Source organism: Amborella trichopoda, chromosome 13 (assembly GCF_054954075.1).
Source record: "Amborella trichopoda isolate Santa Cruz 75 chromosome 13, AtrichopodaSantaCruz75HAP2 v2.0, whole genome shotgun sequence".
Lineage (NCBI taxonomy): Eukaryota > Viridiplantae > Streptophyta > Magnoliopsida > Amborellales > Amborellaceae > Amborella > Amborella trichopoda.
In genome coordinates, this window is record NC_142348.1 from 18,354,080 (window position 1) to 18,376,017 (window position 21,938).

General features: G+C 39.3%; 1 protein-coding gene across 1 annotated transcript; it reads left to right on the top strand.

The window, feature by feature from the left end:
• The first annotated feature begins 13,030 nt into the window (after positions 1–13,030).
• Positions 13,031–16,649, top strand: LOC105420616 (uncharacterized). The gene is made up of 3 exons (XM_011624913.3): positions 13,031–13,895; positions 16,143–16,287; positions 16,403–16,649. The coding sequence occupies exons 1-3, from the start codon at positions 13,842–13,844 to the stop codon at positions 16,570–16,572; spliced, it is 369 nt and encodes a 122-aa protein (XP_011623215.1). The 5' UTR covers positions 13,031–13,841; the 3' UTR covers positions 16,573–16,649.
• Positions 16,650–21,938: the final 5,289 nt, after the last annotated feature.

Below are 21,938 nucleotides of genomic sequence, written 5' to 3' on the forward strand. Positions count from 1 at the left end.
GAAACCATGAGTAAAAGAGTTATGTGGAAAACAAAACCCAAGCACGGTGAAAACCCTAACAGGTCATCATGAGCAAAAATGGATGAAAAGGGTGGACATGACTATAAAGATCTCATTACAGTGCCACTTCGCATGTTCGAGTGAAAACTAACGAAGGGCACTTAGACCGACAAGACAGGTTGAAACATGACCACCGCCTCAGCCGACACTCAATCACAATCCTAATGAGGTCTATCTAAAATCCTCAAATGTCAAGCATCAACCAACACGAATTGGCTCGCCAGGGAGTGAGAGCCGCATAAGATCTCTCGTAGTTCAAACATCAACAATATGGCTCGTCAAAGAGTGAGAGCCTCATAAGATATCCTAACAACAACAAGAGTACTCGAGGGTGAGGACGATGACCAGAAGATCCCTCTGAAATGTTAAAGACCATCATGAAGGAAAGAAACTGAAAAAACCAAGGTCTAACCTGCCCCAGGCTTCAGGGTATTTCTCACTAAATCCCCTAGCCTACATGGTACAAAACTTTTGGGATAAGTCAGAGACCCCCGACTGGCCCCCACTAAACGTGACCTACAGAGATACCATAAGCATCAAAAGCAAACTCGGTGTAGCAGCGAACAATGTCGACCATAAGGTTCTTAGCACTTGGCCTCCACGTAGGTCTGATTCTATTCGTGGAGGTCCCTACAAAGGCTTCACGCTTCAAAATCGTAAATAGTTCCTCGAGGGTGAGGACTTTGACAAGATCCCTCAGGTCTAATTTTGTCCGAGGAGGTCCCTACAAATGCCTCACGTTTCAGAATCACAAATAGTCCCTTGAGGGTGAGGACCTCAACAAGATCCCTCAAACTTCCATACTAATTGCACTTCTCGATTCTCTTGAAGCACAACATTCGACGGGGCATGTTGTTGGAAGATATTTTTCATCATCATGTGGCCTTTGCTCAATAAAGCCTAGCAAACAGTGGAAATTCAAATAGTCACAAAACTGCTCCAGAACTGGCAAAGATCTTCTTGAGATCTCCCAAAAGTCTCCTGCCAAGTTTTTGACGTATTTCGACAGTTCTGAAAAAATCGGCCTCTAGCACCCTGAAATGGTATAATTAGAGCTACATTCTCGGTGTCTCAATTTTCTATGAAGCCACTGCCATTGGATCCAGCATGGTCGAAAACCCCTAGGGGTCAAATTTCAACTCGAACGGACACTCCAGGAAGAAGTTATTGGCAAAAGAGAGAAACATGAGGAGTCGCACACTATTCCCATGTAGCCACTCTGCAACTCTACACCATTGAAGGGACAGTCACGAGCAGTGAATTTTGATGCTCATATCTTAGCCGTTTGAAGTCGGATCATGCTCAAATTTGGTGAGCATATTCATCGCATCAAGATGAGCGATTCTATATGTGGCAAGCGCTGTGACGTTACCTGATCTGTGAAGAAAGTATAGGAAATTCAGCAGCATCATACCTCGCTCGAGTGGCCGAATCATGCCATTCGCGGGCTCGATCGATGCAAAACCAATTCCATCGCATGTGTAAGGTCTCTGGGCATCTCTTACCTGAACGTTGTGCATGATGAATGGTCTGATTTCACAGACGAAGTTGATGTAGCCACTGCAAATTCCATCGTCGAAATTCTAGATTTTGACTAAAATTCCGAAGTTACAAACTCTTCGTTCTGACATGGAATCGAGCAGTGTTTGTCGCCCCGCAATTGTAATGACATCCTCAATGTGGTCTAGCAAAGAAATCACCAAAAAACATCAAGGAACGAGCACACTACCGATCCGAAGTTTCAAGATCCATTCAAATTCAAGTCACATGATCGTGCACTAAAAACACGATCCATGGCTCAAAACAATCATCTTTCGATCAACCGGGCATCAGAATGATCCCGGATCATCCATGCAAGATCATGCCAGTTCTAGGGCAACACACGGACTATTCTAAAATTCCATGAATTGTTAGGAAAGGGAAAATCTGTCATTTTATTCCCCATTTTCTAATTCTTTTAAATAATTTTAATCTTAATTTTCAGAAATTAGGGTTACTTTTGGTCATCCACCCATGTTTGGGGCAAATTCTATACATACGTATCATTATATACGTACCATCATTGTACGCACAAAAGAGGACTCAACCTTTCACAACAGAGAGAGTTTTTACTTAATACAGTTTCTCTTTCTTACCAATGTTGGGTCACATTTAGAGAGAGAGAGCAAGGTGAGAGAAACTCTTGATCGGTACTCCTAGGCTTGAGGTAGATCTTCTCTCTCTTCCTTTTCTTTTCTTCTCTCTCTTCTTCTCCTTTCTCTTCCTCTCTCTCTTCTTCCTCCCTTGCACCTAAGGTTTTCTCAAAGGACATGCATGGCAGTGGCAATGTCGTGCATGCCTCTTTGGTGATCTCACAGGTCGTGCATGGCGATGGTAGTTCTATGCTCCCCCTTCTTTTTGTTTGCCCCTCTCTCCCAGTGTGGCTTACAGATGGTGCTGCTCATCACCGTTCGCAGACAACTTCGACATCTTAGTGAAGAGCCCAGACGACGAAAATAGTTACCGTCCACAGGGGTCTTCCCCTATTGCACGTCTACTGTAGACGGTGATACCTATCGCCGCCTGCTAGAGGCCTCGGCAACACCTATCTCCGTCTACGAGCTTCCTTCACACGTTCGGTGCCCTTCGCTGTTCTTCTTGCGTCCCATGCCTGACGCCGTGTGCCTCATGAGAACTATCGTCACGTGCTTCGCAAGTGGCTATCGCTGCGTGCTCCATGAGATACTATCGCTGGTAATGCGCAGCGGCGCGTTACCTTCTTATGTTTCCAGCTGCGATATCTAGCACTATCCATAGTCCTCTACTCATCCTCTAGCCGTGAATAGTAATGTCTAGCGCGTTCCAAGGTCGTGTCACTGCTACTCCACTAATGTTGACCTCCATAGAGAAATGGTCAACGTAATGGTCGTAAGTGAACTTGGAGCGCATGAACAAGTTTGAGGATATGGTGCGCAGATGATAGACAAGATGATCATATTGATGCCGCACACTAGTCGGCTAACCATGAGATCAATTCCCATCACTCTGATGGTTCACCTCCACAGCTGGCCCCTCCTTCTACCTCACAAGACAATTTTGTCCATCATCCCATCTCTCAGACAGACATTGACGCTATGGTCACCCATAGCCTAAAGATTAGACAAATCCTGGGGATACAGGTGCGACACCTTATCAAAGGCCATACTCCTCGTATATTTATCAGGTCCCATTTCCCTCTGATTATAAGAAAAGGAAGTTTCCTTTATAAAAGGGAACCACGTCCCTGAACCAGCATATTGCCCACTTCCAGACAGCATGTCGAGAAACATTGGCTGACGGGAGACTTCTTCTCCAACAGTTTGTTGAGACCCTCGATGGCTCAGCATTTCAATGGTATGTCAGACTTCCTCCAAACTTAGTGCATACATGGGAGGAGACGGAGAAATTATTATATCACTGCTTCTATGAGGTCGAGAGAGAAGTTCAAACCATCGAACTTCTCACCCTGACTCTAGACCCCGATGAGCCCGTGGATCAGTCCATATCAAGATGGAGAAATTGGGCTTCCCATCATCCTAATCCTATGCCTAAGAAGAAATCAGTCCAAACATTTGTGCGGAACATGCGACCCGAGATCGCTCTACATGTTGAGGCCTCCAATCCTACCTCCATGTCAGAGTTGATCTCTAAATCAGTTCGCATAGAAAGTTTATCATGCCACCATGGTGGGGCACGACAACCATCTACAAGCCCAGCAAAAAACCGGGGCAACAGTAGCGCTCGGAATAACACAAGGGGCAGCCAACAGAAAGGGGTAATCAGTGCGGCTGTCATGGTCACTAATTCAAAGAAGGCTCCCTCCCAGACTTTGGACCTCTCTAAAGGGGTAAGCACGACAAAGGTAACACCCCAGGCTGGCAAGCAACAACAGTCATACAATCGGGTAGCCCCACTGGCCAACCCTGATCGGGGTGATTATTTCACCAGGCATAGGAACAAGGTCTACCGCTTCGAAAATGAATGGGTCCCTGTGCTGTTTTGATTATTATTGGAATAGAATATGATCCAGCTTCCAGAAGCCAAGACCCCAGAGCAACCTGGCCTTGACACTCAGGCGAATTATTGTGCCTACCATCAGAGGATCAATCATCCCACAGATGACTGCTACATCTAAAAGATATTATCAAGACCCTTATTCAGAAGGGTTAGATAAAGCTCGAGGACTTAAAGAAGGCCTTTGGGGCAGCTGAGGGCTACCATGCAATAACCATTCAAGAGAAAGACGAAATGCCTGGTATCCGTTATGCCTTCTTCCTTATAATGCTTCAAGAAGGCATAATCACACTGAAGCAAGCAGGGAAACCCAGTCGCCTTGTTAAGGGGATTGAAGATCGTTGGTGCCCCGTACCATCAGATAAGAGGCCATTACCTGTCGAAATGCAGAAGCTTCCTTGATATATTCGCAAAGAAAATGCGGGAGTGTCAGGAGTTTTACAATCTCCCTGTAAGTGATCCCCAAGTCATTCCTTTATCGAAGCAAGAAGATCTCCCAAAGAAGGAGCTTCCTATCAATGACTGGGACTCCGCCGAATCCTCGACTTCCAGCCATGGATAGTCTACCATGGCTGAAGCAGACTCAAGACCTTAAGGCGAGAAGCAGTTCACCAAGCTAGAGTTGTTCGTAAGCCCAGGGAGACGAATCAAACATCACTTCAGAAAATCAGAAAGAGACGGCCACCAAGGGCTACCCGCCGAAGAAACAAGACTGCTCAACCCACAGTCGAGCAGGAATTTCTCAGGCCCCTTCCTCCATTGACAACTTTACTGGACTTCATCCCTGGCATGATCCTTCTTCCTTCTTCATCTTGTCAAGAAGACGTTCCCGTGCCACCTCCCACTCAACACACATCCAATGAGGGTGACGACGTGAAAAGAAGTCTCCAATGGTGTAAGCAAGGGAAAGACCTAAAAGACCCCTTGCACCCATCCAATTCTGGTGATGCTGTAAAAAGCTTCCTAGATCAGTCTGATGAGGGGAACGACCTTAAATGTCCCCCACCTTCTTCTTCTCTTGCTTCTCATTCTCCCTCTTCTACGTTCCATGCAGGTACGACCTTGATATGCCAAGACTTCAAGGCTCTCGACCGAGAACTCAAAGGAATCAATATAAGCAGGACGCAGTGGAAACGATTGAGAAAGACCCTAACACAGGCAGCAGAATTCCTAATAGTTGTTGATGCCCTGACAGCTAAAGCCAAGGCAAAGCCACCTTCTTCAAAGAAGCACAAGAAGTTGAAACCAAAGAAAACCTAGTAGTCCCCTGAGCCCGACTTTGGGCAGAGGCTGAGATAATCGAGGGGGCAAAGCTTTTATTCTCAAGAGGCCTGACATATGGTGCAAGTCTATGAAGAGCAAGTCATTGCGGAGAAAGCACTACACACATCTGTGTAAGGACCATATGATCCATACAAGGACACTTCATGCCCAACCTTTGCTGAAACCCAGAACAAGCTCCTGCAGGCTGATTGGCTTCCCATGTTTGACGTTGACCCTCATGTCCCTCGATTCGGGAACGGTGCATAAATCATGACATACTCTGGAACCCTATTAGAAGAAGAGATGTCAAGGTCATGGGTCTTTGTGCTTGAGATTGTTGAAAATACCTCTGAAAATAATGATGAAGAGTTGCAAAAGGCCCTAGAAGAATGGGAAGAATGTGGTCAAGCCACAGCAGACGAACTCGAAGAAATAAATCTTGGAGATGAAGCAGATCCCAGACCCTCTTTAATTTCAGCGAATATTTCTCCAGAAGAAAAAGAAGACTTCACAACTTTCTTGGGAGAAAATTGTGACGTCTTTGCTTGCCATTATCATGAGATGCCCAGCTTAGACCCTCAAGTAGTTATTCACCATCTCGGCATCGATTTGACTATCAAACCTATCAAGAAAAAATCGAGAATGTTCAAGCCATACCTCGAGATGCAGATAGACGCCGAGGTGACCAAACTCAAACAAGCAAGCTTTATTCGCGAAGTCAAGTACTCGAAATGGCTAGCAAACGTTGCTCCAGTAAAGAAGAAAAATGGTCAAATCAGGGTTTACAGTGAATTCCGCGACCTCAATACCACCTATCCCAAGGATGACTTCCCGTTGCCATTCATCGAGATGCTCATCGACTCAACGACTCACTGTCAAATCTTTTCCTTCATGGACGGTTTCTCTGGGTATAACCAGATAAGGATGGCACCTGAAGATGAAGAAGCCATTACGTTCTTAACTCCGAAAGGGGTCTTCTATTACACGATGATGCCTTTTAACTTAAAGAACGCTGGTGCCACATACCAGAGAGCAATGACGACCATCTTCAAAGACATGATGCACAAAGAAGTGGAATGTTATGTAGATGATTTTGTGGTAAAATCTGAAGAGATGGATGCTCACATGAGAGACCTTGAAAAGGTATTCGAGCATTTGCATCTTCATCAACTTAAAATGAACCCGCTAAAATGCGCTATGGGCGTGCGCTCCAGAAAATTCTTGGGGTTCATGGTCCGACATTGAGGGCTTAAAGTTGAGTCAGTCAAGATCAAGGCAATCCAAGAAATGTCGTCTTCGACTATACTTCAGGAACAATGCTCCTTTTAAGAACAACTGGCATACATTTACAGGTTCATCTCGAACCTCTCAGGTTGCTGTAAACCCTTTACACACCTACTAAAGAAAGATACCCCATTCATCTAGGATGAAGCATTTAGGCAGCCCTTGATGACATCAAGAATTATTTACTCAACCCTCCAGGAATCTCTAAACTAGTATTGGGAAAGCCCCTCATTCTATACGTGACTGCTTTAGACGAGTCACTTAGAGCATTGTTGAAACAAAACAAAGACGAGGCAAAAGAGACTGCGTTATATTACCTCAGCCGCAGGATGCTAGGAGCCCTGAAGAATTATCCCCCTATTGAGAAGATGTGCTTGGTCCTAATCTTCGCATTACAAAAACTCCACCATTACTTGCTTCTTCATGAAGTTAAACTTATATCTAAAGCTGATCTTGTAAAGTTTCTCATGACACGCCCATGCTTGTCGGGACGCCTTGCTAAGTGGGCATTATTACTGATGGAGTTCGACATCACGTATGTCCCATAGATCACCATCAAGGGCCATGCCTTGGCTGACATTCTCACAGCACAACCCCGTGCCGGTGGAATCTCCGTTATCAAGTGACCTCCCCAATGAAGAAGTATTATGTACAGAGCTTGGGAATTGTACTTTGATGGAGCCTTCCAATCAAACTGAGGAGGCGCTGGAGTAGTCTTCTTAACCCCAAAAGGAGGAATATTGCCACTTTCTTTCTCCCTTGCCCAAGCCGGTTCTCATAATGAGGCAGAATATCAAGCCCTTATAATTGGGCTAGAGGTAGCCTTCGACCTAGATTTAGGGCAGCTCAAGATCTATGGTGACTCCTAGTTGGTTATCCAGCAACTCAAATGGATCTATGATGTATGGAAAGACACTCTCAATCCTTTCACGATACTGCAAAATCATATGTGGCTCAGTTTGAAGACGTATCCCTGAGTCACATTCCCAGGAGGCTAAACTCGCAAGCTAATTCACTTGCGAAACTCGGTGCTACAATTCAGTTGTCCTCATCAGAACCCACGCTTGTTTGGCTGACAAAATGGAGACACATCGAACTAAGAACCGAGGTCAATGCGGATGACGAGAGAAATATCTTCCCCGAGTTCCCTCCTTAGCCATTTGGAGCTCTTCTATCAACTAAAGAAGTAATCAAGACAGAATAAGGAATAACACAGAATTAAGGGGCTAAGAGTCGAAATGAAGAACCACAATTCTTTGACCCAATATGCACAAAAATTGAGCAGGTAGAAGATTGGAGAGAGTCCATCACTAGTTTTCTAAAACATGGCAGGCTAAAACATGGCAGGCTCTCGAAAGATCGTGCCAAACGCAACAACATACGTCGAAAGTCCACCAAGTATACCCTTCTTGAAGGATGTGCTCTCTTCAGATGGTCATTTGACGGCATTCTTCTTAGATGTGTGGACATCCAATAAGTAAAGAAGGTGTTAGAAGAAGTACACTCAGGCATTTGTGGACTACACCAGTCTGGCCCTAAGCTCTATGAACAAATATACAGGTTGGGATACTATTGGCCTTCCATGATCTCTGATTCCTTAAGCTATGCTAAAAAGTGCCAAGTATGCCAAATACACTCCAACCTCTAGAGCCCTTACACCCTACGATTGCATCATGGCCCTTCTCACAATGGGGTATGGACATCGTAGGGCCTATTGGCCCTCCTTCCGCAACGGGCCATGTTTTTATCCACAATAAATTATTTCTCTAAGTAGGCTAAAGTGGTACCCCTCAAGTAGGTTCCTGGGATAGCGGTGGCCTACTTTGTTCGACATCATATCATATATAGCTTTGGAGTGCCCAACCGGATTATATCTGACAACGGTCCTCAATTTAGGAGTCATCACATTGATCACTTAGTTAACCAATTCGGTTTCGAATGGAGGTACTCGACTATGTACCACACTCAGGTGAATGGATTAGCTGAGGCTTTCAATAAGACTCTGTGCAACGTTTTAAGAAAGTCAGTATCAAAAACAAGGAAGAACTGACATGAGAAGCTTCCCAAAGCACTATGGGCTTATCGTACTACTATGAGAAATGCTACTGATTTCACTCCTTATTCTCTGATCTATGGGGATGAGGCAATTTTATCTCTTGAAATACAACTCCCTTCACTGCGAGTCGTTATTCACCAAGGAATAATCGAAAGATGATGGAGTCAAGCTTTGGCATCAAGAATTGGATGCACTCGATGAAAAGAGGCTAGAAGCTCAATAGAACCTTGAACTCAACCAAGGGAGAATGAAGAGGGCTTTTGACAAATCTGTCAAGATCTACTCATTCACCTGTGGTGATCTAGTCTTGTAGACACCCCGCTTTGAATCTAAAAAGTTCTGTGGTTTTCTTGGACCCATAGGATCACATTGACTTAGTGATCCAAAAATCCATAGGTCACACAACTTACCCTTGGACCCAAAATCATTGTGTCAGCTCAGAAACCCTGTTACACCCTATTCTGTCTTGGGAGACACTACCCGTGTCGCCCAAATGCGCTTTCACTAGAACGTGTTTTTACACATTCTCACTCGTTTCCCCTACTTTCTAGGTCATTTATCTTGGGCGTGGGGCCCGAGGAAAGCTATCCATACCTCCCAAAATTTCTTTTTTTTTTAAATTCGAATGGTGCTGACCGAGGATTTGTTGGTTGAGGGGATAACACTACCCCAACAAATCCCTTGTTCATAACAACCATCTCAGTGGTCATTTGAGGGGTGGAGACAAAAACTCTGGGAGACTTTAGAAACTTGAGAGACTTTAGAAACTTTAGGCTAGAAAGATAAACCTAAGAGATGCAGAGCGAACCTTTACCCAGCTCTGCACCTCAAATCTAAACTCAGCCTAGATCCAAAACTAGGGTACAACCACCCCAATACTATAGATACTCTCTGATCATCAACACATGAATCATAAGGTCAAAGAGGAACCAGTTCTGATACGGGCAAGCTCTCAGGGCCTCGAGAGTCCTGGGCAATCCTTCCCTGTCAGGTACTCATTCTCCCTTCGTTTCTTATTTATTTTGTTTTATTTTTTTTTTTTTATATGATTTTTTTTTTTTTATTGAAAATCTTGCTTTGAAATGCTTCGGATCATGCTAGCTCCGCCACAGATCTGAGAGCAGGTCTGCTCGTTTCCGTGCAGATCTGATCTCAGATCTGAATTAAATTGTTCCCACTTTCTCTACCATATATTTTCATTTTCATTTTTATCAGTTTGAAGTTCCATATCATGGTGATCTACATCGTTAGATTTCTCGATTCTGCGCTGTAAATAGTTTGGCGCCCACCGTGGGGCAAATCGAGTGTGATCCAAGCATCAAAATTTCAAAAAACTCATAATCTTTTCATACTTCGCAAAACTGTTCTAAGTACCATTTTGTGACTGTCCTAGCTTTTACAATTTTTCCATTCGGATGATCAACATGGGAAGTACAGATACCTAGGTAAAACACTCACGCTTCAAAGCCCTCTCTTTCAAGGAAAACTTTTATGGAAGGTTAGACACCTCAATATGTAGAATTGAGGTGCACCTCTAAAATCCTTTGAAAAAGGTTGTTTGGATGTTAGAAAAATATATGATTGACCATCTCGACACCGAGATGTCTAGATACAAAGAAAAAAAGAGATTTCAAGTCTTAAAAATTGTACATTTTTCAACACGTTATTTTGACCATCCATTTTCAAGATTTTCATACATTTATAAATTTACTTGATTTGAATAATTTTGGAGTTCAAAATTTATCGCACCATCCTAAAAATTTTCGACACCAAAATTACATTTCATGAAAAAGTTTTGAGGTATACCTTAATTTGATTGTTTAATGCTGCAACCCTATAGAAACCACACTGATAAATAAAATAGCCTTAATAACAATAACTCTAATTTAATCTCCTTACACTTATCAACCCAAATTAGCACAAATCACGTAAAATAGTCCCATCCAAGTCCCAATGTTTAAAAAAAAAACAAGCAGGTCATCTCCTTAATTTGGTTTGCATCATATTCTGAGGCCTAGCAAAAGGAAAAACAATCCAAATGGGAACATAGCTGCTCTTGGCGGTGACCCATAGCTGTGTAACTGTGGCGTCGTATCAAGGGATCCAATTCCACTTAAGTTCCCTACCCCAAAAAGATAAGTGGTCTGAAGCCTCGCCCAAAAAGATATAACTGTGGCGTCATATCAAGGGATCACACGAATCTCATTTCTAGGAACCCTGAAATTTGCCTGACCTTTTAGTTTTCTGAATTTTTTATTTGAAATTGGTGAGTGAATTGGGTAGAATACAATGAGAACTGACAATCTTCTTATTTTCATTCATAAACCTTTATTCTCACAGTATAACATTTGCTCCATGCTGATCAAAATCAGTTTTGATCTAAGTTTAAAACTTTATTCTCACAAGACAACATTTGCTCCTTGCTGATCAAAATCAATTTTGATCTAAGTTTTTCAGACAAATTTATCTTTGAGATACAAAAAAAACATGAGATTGAACACTATACTGCTTGTCCAAACTCAAAATAATAACAAGAGCAAAAACATTAGAGTTGCTTTTGTTTTTAGAGACACAATAAATAAAAAAGGTCTCAAAATTCTTTCTAAATCAATGAGAAGTTCAAAGAGAGTGTCCTTTCACTTCACTCAATGTAGCCGCTTTATGCACATAAAAGATGGAAGAGTTTTGACTCTCCTTTTTTCTCCCACCCCATTGCATCCAAAATCTAAAACACATGGTTCTTCTTGATGGGAGGGACACTATTTTCAATTTATCACTTGTATACGTATACAAATGGGCAGATAGCGATTTGGTACGTATTTTCGCTATTGAATAGCCGTAGACCCTCATAACAGAAAATTTTCGAAGTTGCCCCTCTTCGGTGGATAATTGCCTTATTTCAGGCAATGTCAAAGTCCGCGAACAAGTTCCCTTGCCCCTACATGCGAGCGTCGTATGTTTCACATGCTTTATATGGACATTGTCTCCCCTTGATTCTTAGAACACAATGAAAACATTCTCATTCATTTTGAGGATACAGTGAAAGGCTTTGACTGTGGACAATCTAAAGAAGATGGGTAAGGACATAGTAAATATTTGTTTATTTTGTAAAAGTGATGAAGAAAGTTGCTTTCATCTTTTCTTTTAACGTCCTGACTCTTATCACATATGGCAATGGGATATGAACTAAAATGGGTAAATATGATTATGCCGGGATCACTGGTACAATGGATGCAACAACTTAAATTGATTGGTCTTTCAAAAACTGGTGGCATGATTTGGGATATCTTTAGAGGTGAAATCATTTGGGAGTCGTGGCTAGAGAGGAATAGAATAACATTTGATGGCATATCTTTAGGGACTCAGGAGTTGAAATATAGAATTTTGAATTCAATTTGGAATTTGCTTAAAGTTACCAAGGAAGGCTTTGGGATTTCTAATTTTGATGTGTTCTCAAATATGGGTAATCTCATCGCCTATTGTTTTTTGAAAGGTAGACCAAGATTAAGATAGATACCACCAGCAGATAGAATTTTAAAGACTAATTTTGATGGTTCTTACCTTGGAAATCCGAGGGTAGCAGGTTTTGGTGGAGTATGTAGAGATCATATTGGTAATATTCTTTTACGTTATGCTAGACTGTGTGGTGTGACTACTACAAATCAAGTAGAGTTAGCTGCCTTATTACAAGGATTCTTGATTTGGAGAGAGAAGGGGTTTGGAAATACAGTAATTTTGGAAGGAGATTCGTTGAATCTCATAAATTGGTGCACCTGCATTGTTAAGCCTCCTTGGCGTCTAAGATCCTTGTGGCTTCAAGTGATGGATGTAGTTTCTTCGCTGGTTGTCTCTTTTCAGTATGTTTTTAGGGAGGCAAATGCGGTTGCTGACGATTTGACGAAGAAAGGGGGAAACCTTGACCAGGTAGTTATTTCAGATATCTTATTTTGACCAATATATGTTTTCCTTTTTAGTATCAATAAAGTCAAAAAAAAAAAAAAAAGCATTCTCACACTCAAATGTATCATCTTTGTTTTTTAATGTGAGATTAAACTTCTATTACTTCTCTCAATACAAAAGAAAAATATATACTTCAATTAATAGTTAATTTCAAGCGTACTTAGTAGTTTATTAGAGATGTTATTTTAAAGAGATATTATTTTAAAGAGATATTATTTTAAAGAAGATATTTATACTATAAGACCCTTCATCTTTGTTATAAGGAGGACAAATTGGATGGCGAGCATAATGCGAAGTAAACTGTTTTGAATTTTGAGTCTAGTCAATGTTACTCTTACAACCGCCTGATTTAAATTTGATGAACAGAAATGAGTGCAATCAGTAATTGTGACTCCCTTACACCAAAAATAAATAATCTCTTTTTACATTTTTCTTTATTTTAAAGACCACCCAATGCATTTTCATAACAAAGCACTTAGGAGTGTCACTGGCCCTGACCAGACCCAAGACCGGATGAGTAGACCTGACTTCGAATCCGGGTATGGATCCAAATTTTTGACCCGAATACCATTCGGGTCTAGGTCTAAGTCCGAGTCCGGGTCCGGGTCCGGGTCCTGCAATATCCGACCCATACCCATAGTCATAGGGTATATGATACCAATCTTATGTCTTTAAGCGCGTGCTAGGTGTTCATATTATTATAATATTGGTAATATTTACAATATTATTTGTCAAAAAAAACAAAAAGATCATAGTCATAGGTATATAATCGTAAAAAAAAAAAGCCAAAAAATAGAATCAATAATAAACTCATAATCACAAGGTGGCAATGGAACCCACCTAAGACCCAATGGGCAGATCAAATCCGGACCCGACCCGTTGCCACCCCTAAAAGCACGCGTGCTTTTTTTTTCCATTCCATAGTTTATCGATGACATGTAAGTATGGTGGCAATGCCACCCATTCAACTCTAATTTCATACCTACACGTCTCTCACTGTCTCTTGTATATGAAAAACACGTATAACAACCAACTTGTCCCTTGCTTGCTTTTGGTTGCCACGTGGAAGGCACGTGTCGTTACCATCCAAAACCAAATTCATTAGCATGCACATACAAAACAAGAGGGGATAGGAGCAATATGTTATCTTCCATTTCCCAAGCTCTAAAACTCCTCGAGCGCGCACATGAGCAAAATGTCATCCGCCATTTCTGCAGCAGCCGCAAATGCTGATCACAAGGTATCCTATCTTTTTTTTTTTGTGTTGATGTTCAAGGCTTTATTGATAGAAAAATTACACAGAAACAATTACATCATCAGATATAACAATTCCATCAGAGTAATGCGCTTCAAACCTGTTGGGTGATAAAAACACATAAAATTAAGCTCTTAAATCTAGCATCATAGTATACCACCACACTCCGCAGCGGACGTTATTGGCAGATCTCACTTTATGATGTCTCTCATTTTGATTTTATTTTTTTAGGTAGTCTTTTCGGTAGCTCTTTTTTAATATTTGAACTTGGGTTGCAGTAGTTGTTGCTCAGATATCAAATGTTAGGTACCTAACCAATACATGTCCAAATCCTTGATGGAAATACAAAAAGTTAGGCCTCAAACTACATAGGATCGTAACATAGAGAAGAGAGCCTATATTTGATGTTTGTATAGCATGCTCCTTGGCAGCACACTGTACTATAAGTCTTATGGGTTGATGTTTTATATGATTCTTTTGATTAAAAATCAAAAGAATTCTTATGCCTGCGCGTGAGTATATTGTCCATTTATTCCCTTGGATATAATATATGAATAGCTTTTAGATCTCAAATTTATGGGATGTCACCTCTACAATCCATAAACTAATATCAGAAGAGTTTTCAAAATAAACTCAATATATACTATAAAAAATAATAATGCCTCAAGATTGATTAGAGACCGTTCATGAATTCTTGAAGTGCTAGATCTAAATGTCAAAAAACTCAAAATTCAAATTTTCTCTCTTGAAAGTATGTAGTTTCTAAATTTTTAGACAAAAATAATTATTTACATAAGGGAGCAGATACACATTATGCTCCTGCCGGAGCATTAGTATATAACAAAAATTTTGGGATCCAAACATCGCTGGATGAGAAATTTTGATTATTGTGGGATCTTCCTCACGGGAAATTTCATGGAATCTCACCCAAGGAGAGAGATATTTTAAATAATGAATAGAAAAATATCTTAAATGTTGGAAGTGGTTTATTAGCATGTTTTATATAATTTGGATGTCGTTAATGAGCTTTGCTTCCCTATGTCTTACTATTATAATTTGGATGTCTTTAATGAGCTTTTCTTCTCTATGTCTATGTTTTATATAATTTGGATGTCTTTAATGAGCTTTTCTTCCCTATGTCTCTATTATAATTTCTGTTTTTTGGATCTTTCAAATTTCAAGAAATCAAATTTTTTCCAAGCCCATGTGTTATATAACCCTTTATTTTTATAAGTTTTCTTATTATAATTTTTGGTTTAGTTTTTTAGTTTTTATTTTATTTTCAATTTTTTGAAATGTTTTAGTACTAAAGTCCTGCATACTTTTTCTTTTCTTTTTTTGTTTTCTTTTTTTTTTTTTTTTTTTTTTTTTTGAGAAATGTTCGCTATTTAATTGGTAAAAAAGAATAATATGCAAGACGTTAAAGAAGGAAAAGTCCTGCATACCTCTCAGACGAGTGGAGTCGCCTCTATTACCTCGACTGGGGCCGGGGCAATCACGCTTGCTTTAAACTCGCTTTTATTATTTTATCAAATCGATCTGAAACGACCTTGATTTGCAGCAAGGACTCCAAATATATATAGGTTCCTAAGAGCTTTTCTTTTTCTTTTCTATAGTCGTAAAATTAGATAAGTTAGCTTTCACGACATACTTTCTCACGTGCATTTTATATTTTTGGACTTGAGAATCCTCAGATAAATTTATTATTTCTTTTTGCGTTCCCCAATTTGTGAAGTTTTTAACATTTTTAGACCTTTCTTTTTATGAGAAGTGGAGTATTTCTTTCAAATGAAATTCAATTGTCCTAGACTATTACTTATAAAGAAAACCCATCTAATGAAGGGATTGTATAGCATTTCTTTCAAATGAAATTCAATTGTCCTAGACTATTATTTATAAAGAAAACCCATCTAATGAAGGGATTGTATACAATGAGATGATTTATCTATAATACAAGGATTTCACAATTACATATAGCCATCTCTTGTAAAATCTAATAGCTTGGGTGTACAAATAGCCATCTGTTGTGAAATCTAATAGATCTGTGGTGAAATTTAATAGCTTCAGTGTCTGGGAAAATTTGTTTTGAAGTTTGAGATGGAATAAATGCAGCCATTCAATTTCACATTGAATCCAATGGATAAGATTAACTGGGACCACAAGCCTTTTTTTTTTCCATTTCAATTGTTTTCTTTTTTTAAAAAAAGCTTTTTCTTTTTTTTAACGATGAAGGCAGGAGGGGAAGGAGCAAAGGAGGTGAGAGTGGAGACCGTGGATTACAGAAGTTCTGCTGGTCAAGAGGACAAAAAGGTGCAGCCTATTGAAGTTGTTCACAAGATGACACATACTCCCGCTTCCCAGGCCAAGGATTCCACTGGTGAGGCACCCGGAAATAAATAAGAAGTCCAAAGAAAAAACGCGATTAGAGGAGTTGGTTTTCCACTTTATTTTATCGAATTCAACTCGTTTGATGTGATTTGAATGTTATGCAGGCTTTATTCGGTCTCCCTTATATTGGGACGTTCTGTCTACTGCTTTTCAAACCTCATCACAACTAGATTTTAAGGAGTGTTTGCCGCATACCCTCGCCCGCAAGGAAATGCCTTGCCTTTTATTTTCCGATCGGAAGGACAAAGGAAACGTCTTGTTGTTTCTTCAATAATTTATGATCTTTAGTGGACATCTCGGTAGCATTCGACTCTGATGAATGAAATTAACGCAAGTGTTTTCTACCTTTAACCATCCTCTTGACGCATACGCATGCAAACCCTTGATAGTCTTAGGATCCTATCAAAGGAAGCCTAAAATATGCAGGCATACTAATCGAATGTTGGGAGAGATGAAGTTATACAACATCAATCCAGCATGAGAAGTTAAAATTTGGTAGAGAGAGCAAGTTATACTAGATAAAGCCAGTGTGAGTTTCTAAAATGTTTTTTAGAAAGAGTCGCCAAATCACGGGATACGTCCAGTATGAACCGAGTTAAAATGTTGGTGAACCAGTATGAACCGAGTTAAAATGCTGGTGAATTTTCACTAGTGTGTGGGGCGTAAAGTTTCATTTTATTAGTGGGTGTTCGAAAACAAACTGAAAAGATATATATATATATATATATATATATATATATATATATATATATATATATATATTCTTTTTTAAATGAGACTTCAGTGCATGATCTAGAGATAATATTTGTCCCTTAATACGGAATATAAATTTGCTATTGGGATAATTGAAATAGAAAATCGAGCCGATTTGCTATTGGGATATTTGAAATAGAAAATCGAGCCTCTTATTCCTTTGTTAAGAAAGGATAAAGTTTCTACAAGGGATCCATGGGACCTTAATGGGAAGCGGTAGCGTGTGGGTATTGGCGTGAGGGCATTGTTGAGAGGTACCGTGAGGTTTGTGGAGTGAGACATTGAGAATATTTACCGGAAGTGAGAGAGAGAAATGGAGAGAGGAAGATACGCTTTCAAGAACACCAAACATGTGGTGATTCTATCAGATATCTTGGATGATAGGAGAAGGCGTACTGCTGCGGTGGTGGCACCATCTGATGATTTTTTGGTCTGGGCTAGAAGAGCGTGGGGCTCTCGTATTCACCAGAGGTTAAAAAGCTTGCTGATAACAGGTGTAGTGTTCTCTTACCATCGGAAGAGGATGCCAGAAAGTGCTGTGGAGTGCCAAAACTTGTTCGTACCGGAACAAATTTTTCCTACCTCTAAAAACTTATTTGGAGAAACATACATCTGACCTACCCAAAGGATGCCAGAAGTGCTGTGGAGTTCCAAAACTTATTTGTGTTTTTTAAAGATTGGGAAATCTTTTTGGGGAGTTCTTAGAGGTGGATTGGAACTTGATTAGAAGTAATGATGTTTCTTTTGTGCGTGTTATAATTCTCCGAAATGCTTTCTTTGATACACCCGATTTTATTAGACTGTTGCATTTGAGGACTTTGGGATAAAAACAGAGTTTGAAGGTCTTAAGCAAAAATATGGTGCGGTAAACAATGGAGAAAAGCCGAAAAGGGATTCCACTTACTAAGATAGCAGCGTTTGACTGATCGTGGTTACAAGCTCTTCCCAAAAAAAAGCTTTGAATTTGGTTATGGAAGTGGAAGAGGATAGTCCTATTAGAAAAGGTTGTGCGGAAGAGGATAGTCCTGTTAGAAAATAGGGAGGAAGAAGGCTTATTTTGAGAATTTGTAGTCATGCACACAAAAGAGCTCAATCCAACGCAATTTTTTTACTCTATTGGTATAAAAATATAGTACATGTATATATAAACTTCTTAGGAGCTTTTTAGACTCTTTCTACACCATTCTAGTGATGTTTTCTCATTCATAATTTACAACCTGTATGCTTGGACGAAATTACAAGATTATTCAAAAAAAATTTGGACTTCATTCATGCCCAATTCAAATTTGCATGCATTGCATGTTTTGGACTTCTCTCTCTCAATCTTGGGACTCTTTTCTCTCAATTTTGGAATTCATCTTTTTCAATCTTGGAATTGTGACTTTGGAACTCTACACATTTTTTTTACATCATTCTAAAATTATCCTTAACATAACTTTTCGAAAATGTCCCTTATGTTTAAATCTAATATTCAAAATACACTTGAACATAATCAAGCTTATTTTTAACATCCCCTTTAAGCTTTAATTTCCAACTTGGTTACTCCTATAACTTTCAATTTTTGAAACAATTCATGTTTGAAAGGTTTTGTAAAAATGTCGGCAACTTGATCTTGCGTCTTTGTATAAACAAGTTCAACCTTATTCTCTTTCACTTGGTCTCGAATGAAATGGAATTGTGTGTCAATGTGTTTGCTTCTCTAATGAAACACTGGGGTCTTTGCCAATGCAATTGCCGACCTGTTATCTACATGGATTTTGGCAGGAGTCTCTTGAAGCTTTAAAAGCTCTTTAAGAAGATTCCATAGCCATAATGCATGAAAAGTACTTGATGTGACGGCTACATACTCCGCCTCACAAGTTGATAGTATCACGATCGGCTGCTTCTTTGATGACCATGTGAATGTCGTACTCCCCATGTAGAACGCGTACTTGGAAGTGCTTTTTCTATCATCCAAGTCTCCAGCCCAATTGCTATCAACAAAACCTACAAGATCACAAACATTAGAATATGAATAGAATAAATCACGGTCAAATGTGCCTCTGATATACTGGATAATCCTTTTTGTCGCTTTCAAGTAAGAGGTATTTGGAGTCTTCATGTACCGGCTTATCAAACCAACTCCATAAGGAATATCCGGTCTTGTACATGTTAGGTATCGGAGGCTTCCAACTAAACTTTTGAAAAATGTAGGATCAACTCTTTCTCCATCACCTTCTTTTCTCAATTTGAGACCACTTTCTACTGGTGTATTTACCGGAATATAATTTTCTAATTTAATTTTTTTGAGAATTTCTTTGGCATAAGATTTTTGTGACACAAAAATTCCATCATCCATTTGTTTAACTTCAATGCCAAGAAAATAAGACATGAGCCCAATGTCAGTCATTCAAACTCCTTAATCATGGATTCTTTGAATTCTTTAAACATGCCTGGATTATTTCCCGTATAGATCAAGTCATCAATATATAAACAAACAAGAAAAATATCTCCATTTTCATATTTTTTTTATGTATAGGGCATGTTCATATGGGGCATCTAGAAAAACCATTTTCAAGAAAATATTTATTAATTCTACTATTCCATACTCTAGGTGCTTGTTTTAAACCATACAAAACCTTTTTCAATTCGTAAACTTTAGTTTCTTGGCCTTTTTTCCCATAACCAATTGGTTGTTCAATATACACATCTTCTTCAAGAACACTATTCAAAAATGCCGATTTCACATCTATTTAAAAAGTTTTCCATTTCATTTAGGTTGCAAGAGAAATGATTAATCTAATAGTTTCCAAACGAACAACGGGGGTAAATACCTCATCATAGTCAATTCCGGGTCTTTTCTTGTACTCTTTAGCAACTAAGCTTGCTTTATACCTTCGATATCCCCATTAGCATTTCTGTCTTGTAAATCCATTTCACACCAATTGATTTGTGGCGCTTAGAAAGTGTTGTAAGTTCCCATGTGTCATTTCTCTCAATTTCTTCAATCTTTACATGCTTCATTAAAATAAATAGGATCCAAATCTGTGTAGAAACAAAGCAATGTAAGATCCTCATTTTCAACATCAAGCCTACGAGTAATCGAATAAATTTCTTGAAGGATTTTTGTTTTCATGGGCCTATGAGATGAACTACTAGTTAAAGTAGATTGGCCACTAGAAGAAGCATCATGAATAGGATTCAAAGAGCCTTCTTGATGCTCCACTTGTCCTTTTCTTCACTTCATCAACCTCAATAATTTTCTTTTCTTGATTATTTTTCTAATACCGTACTCCATTTTCATCAAAGATCACATCTCTACTCAAGAATAACTATTTAGTAATGGGAATGTACAACTTGTAACCCTTTGTATTTTTTCCATAGCCAATGAATACACATTTTTCTCCTTTGTCATCAAGTTTTGCCCTTTTCTCTTGGGGAATTTTAGCAAAAGCCACACACCCAACGATTCTTAGATGCTCTACATTTGGCTTGTAGGAACTCCAAGCTTCTTCGGGTGTCTTATACCATAAACCTTTTATGGGACACCTATTCAACAAATATACCGCACAAGCAACGGCCTCGACCCAAAATTCTTTTGACATTTCTTTTTCATTTAACATGCATCTTAACATATTCAAAACAGTTCTATTCTTTCTTTCCGCCATACCATTTTCTTGTGGTGCATAGGATGTGGTCATTCCGCCATATCATTTTCTTGTGGTGCGTAGGATGTGGTCATTTGGTGGCAAATTCCATGTTCTTTACAAAATTTTTGGAAAGCATGAGAATTATATTCTCCACCTCTATCTAATCTTATCACTTTTATTTGAAAACCACTTTGTTTCTCCACAAAAGCTTTGAATTCCTTAAACACTGCAAAAACTTCCGATTTTTCTTTAAGGAAAGAAGCCCATGTTTTGCTGCTATAATCATCAACAAAGGTTAGAATGTACGGACTTTTTCCATATGAGATGGGCTCAAGTGGTCCACACACATCCGTATGCACGAGTTGGAGAGGCTTTTGTGCTTTCCTTGATTTTCCACTCTTGAAGCTTTTTCAATGTTGCTTTTCTACAATGCATCATTCACATACTCCATCGGGTTGCTTTATCCATGGCAAACCATTCACCATTTTTTCTTTTGATAATAATTTCAAACCACCAAAATTAAGATGCCCAAAACGAAAATGCCATAACCATGAATCATCATTCAAAATAGATTTGAGGCATTTCATATTTTCAGTTTTGATATTCATTGGAAACATTCTGTTCTTAGTCATAATTACTTTAGAATTCAAATTGTTTCTTTGGTTCCTCAAGTAAAGGCTACAATTTTTCATAAAAATATTATAGCCTTTTTCTAATAAGTGCCCCACACTCAAAATGTTATTTTTTATGTCCGCCACATAATATACATCGAAAGTAAATCGATGACCACCATTCTTCATTTTTATCAAAAATTTACCTTTTTACTTTAAGGGTATTTTTTATAAGTCTCCAAATGTTACATGCCCATGACTTAATTCATTCAATTTCACAAACAATTCCTTTCTACCACACATGTAATCGCTTGCACCGGTGTCAAGATACCAAGTATCCATTTGATTGTCATTCTTATCATTATAAGCTAATAACAAAGTTGGTTCTTCTTCATCATTTTTCTTTTCAACAAAATTAGCTTTTTCAAATACATCATTTTGGGAACAGTATCTACACTCGGAACTATAATGGCCACATTTTTTGCAATTATAACATTGCATAGTAGATTTTCCATACCTTGAATGACTGCATGGCCTTGAAAAATTACCTCTTCCTCGTCCTCTTTGAGCTTGTGGGTGGTTTTGATCTCTCACACCTCCATAATTAAGGTTGCCTCTTCCACGTCCTCTCCTTCCATTGCCATGAC

Coding starts and splice junctions, on each gene's coding strand:
- LOC105420616 (XM_011624913.3), top strand. CDS start 13,842: ATGAGCAAAATGTCATCCGCCATTTCTGCAGCAGCCGCAAATGCTGAT. Junction 13,896..16,142: donor CCGCAAATGCTGATCACAAG/GTATCCTATCTT, acceptor TTAACGATGAAG/GCAGGAGGGGAAGGAGCAAA. Junction 16,288..16,402: donor CCAGGCCAAGGATTCCACTG/GTGAGGCACCCG, acceptor AATGTTATGCAG/GCTTTATTCGGTCTCCCTTA.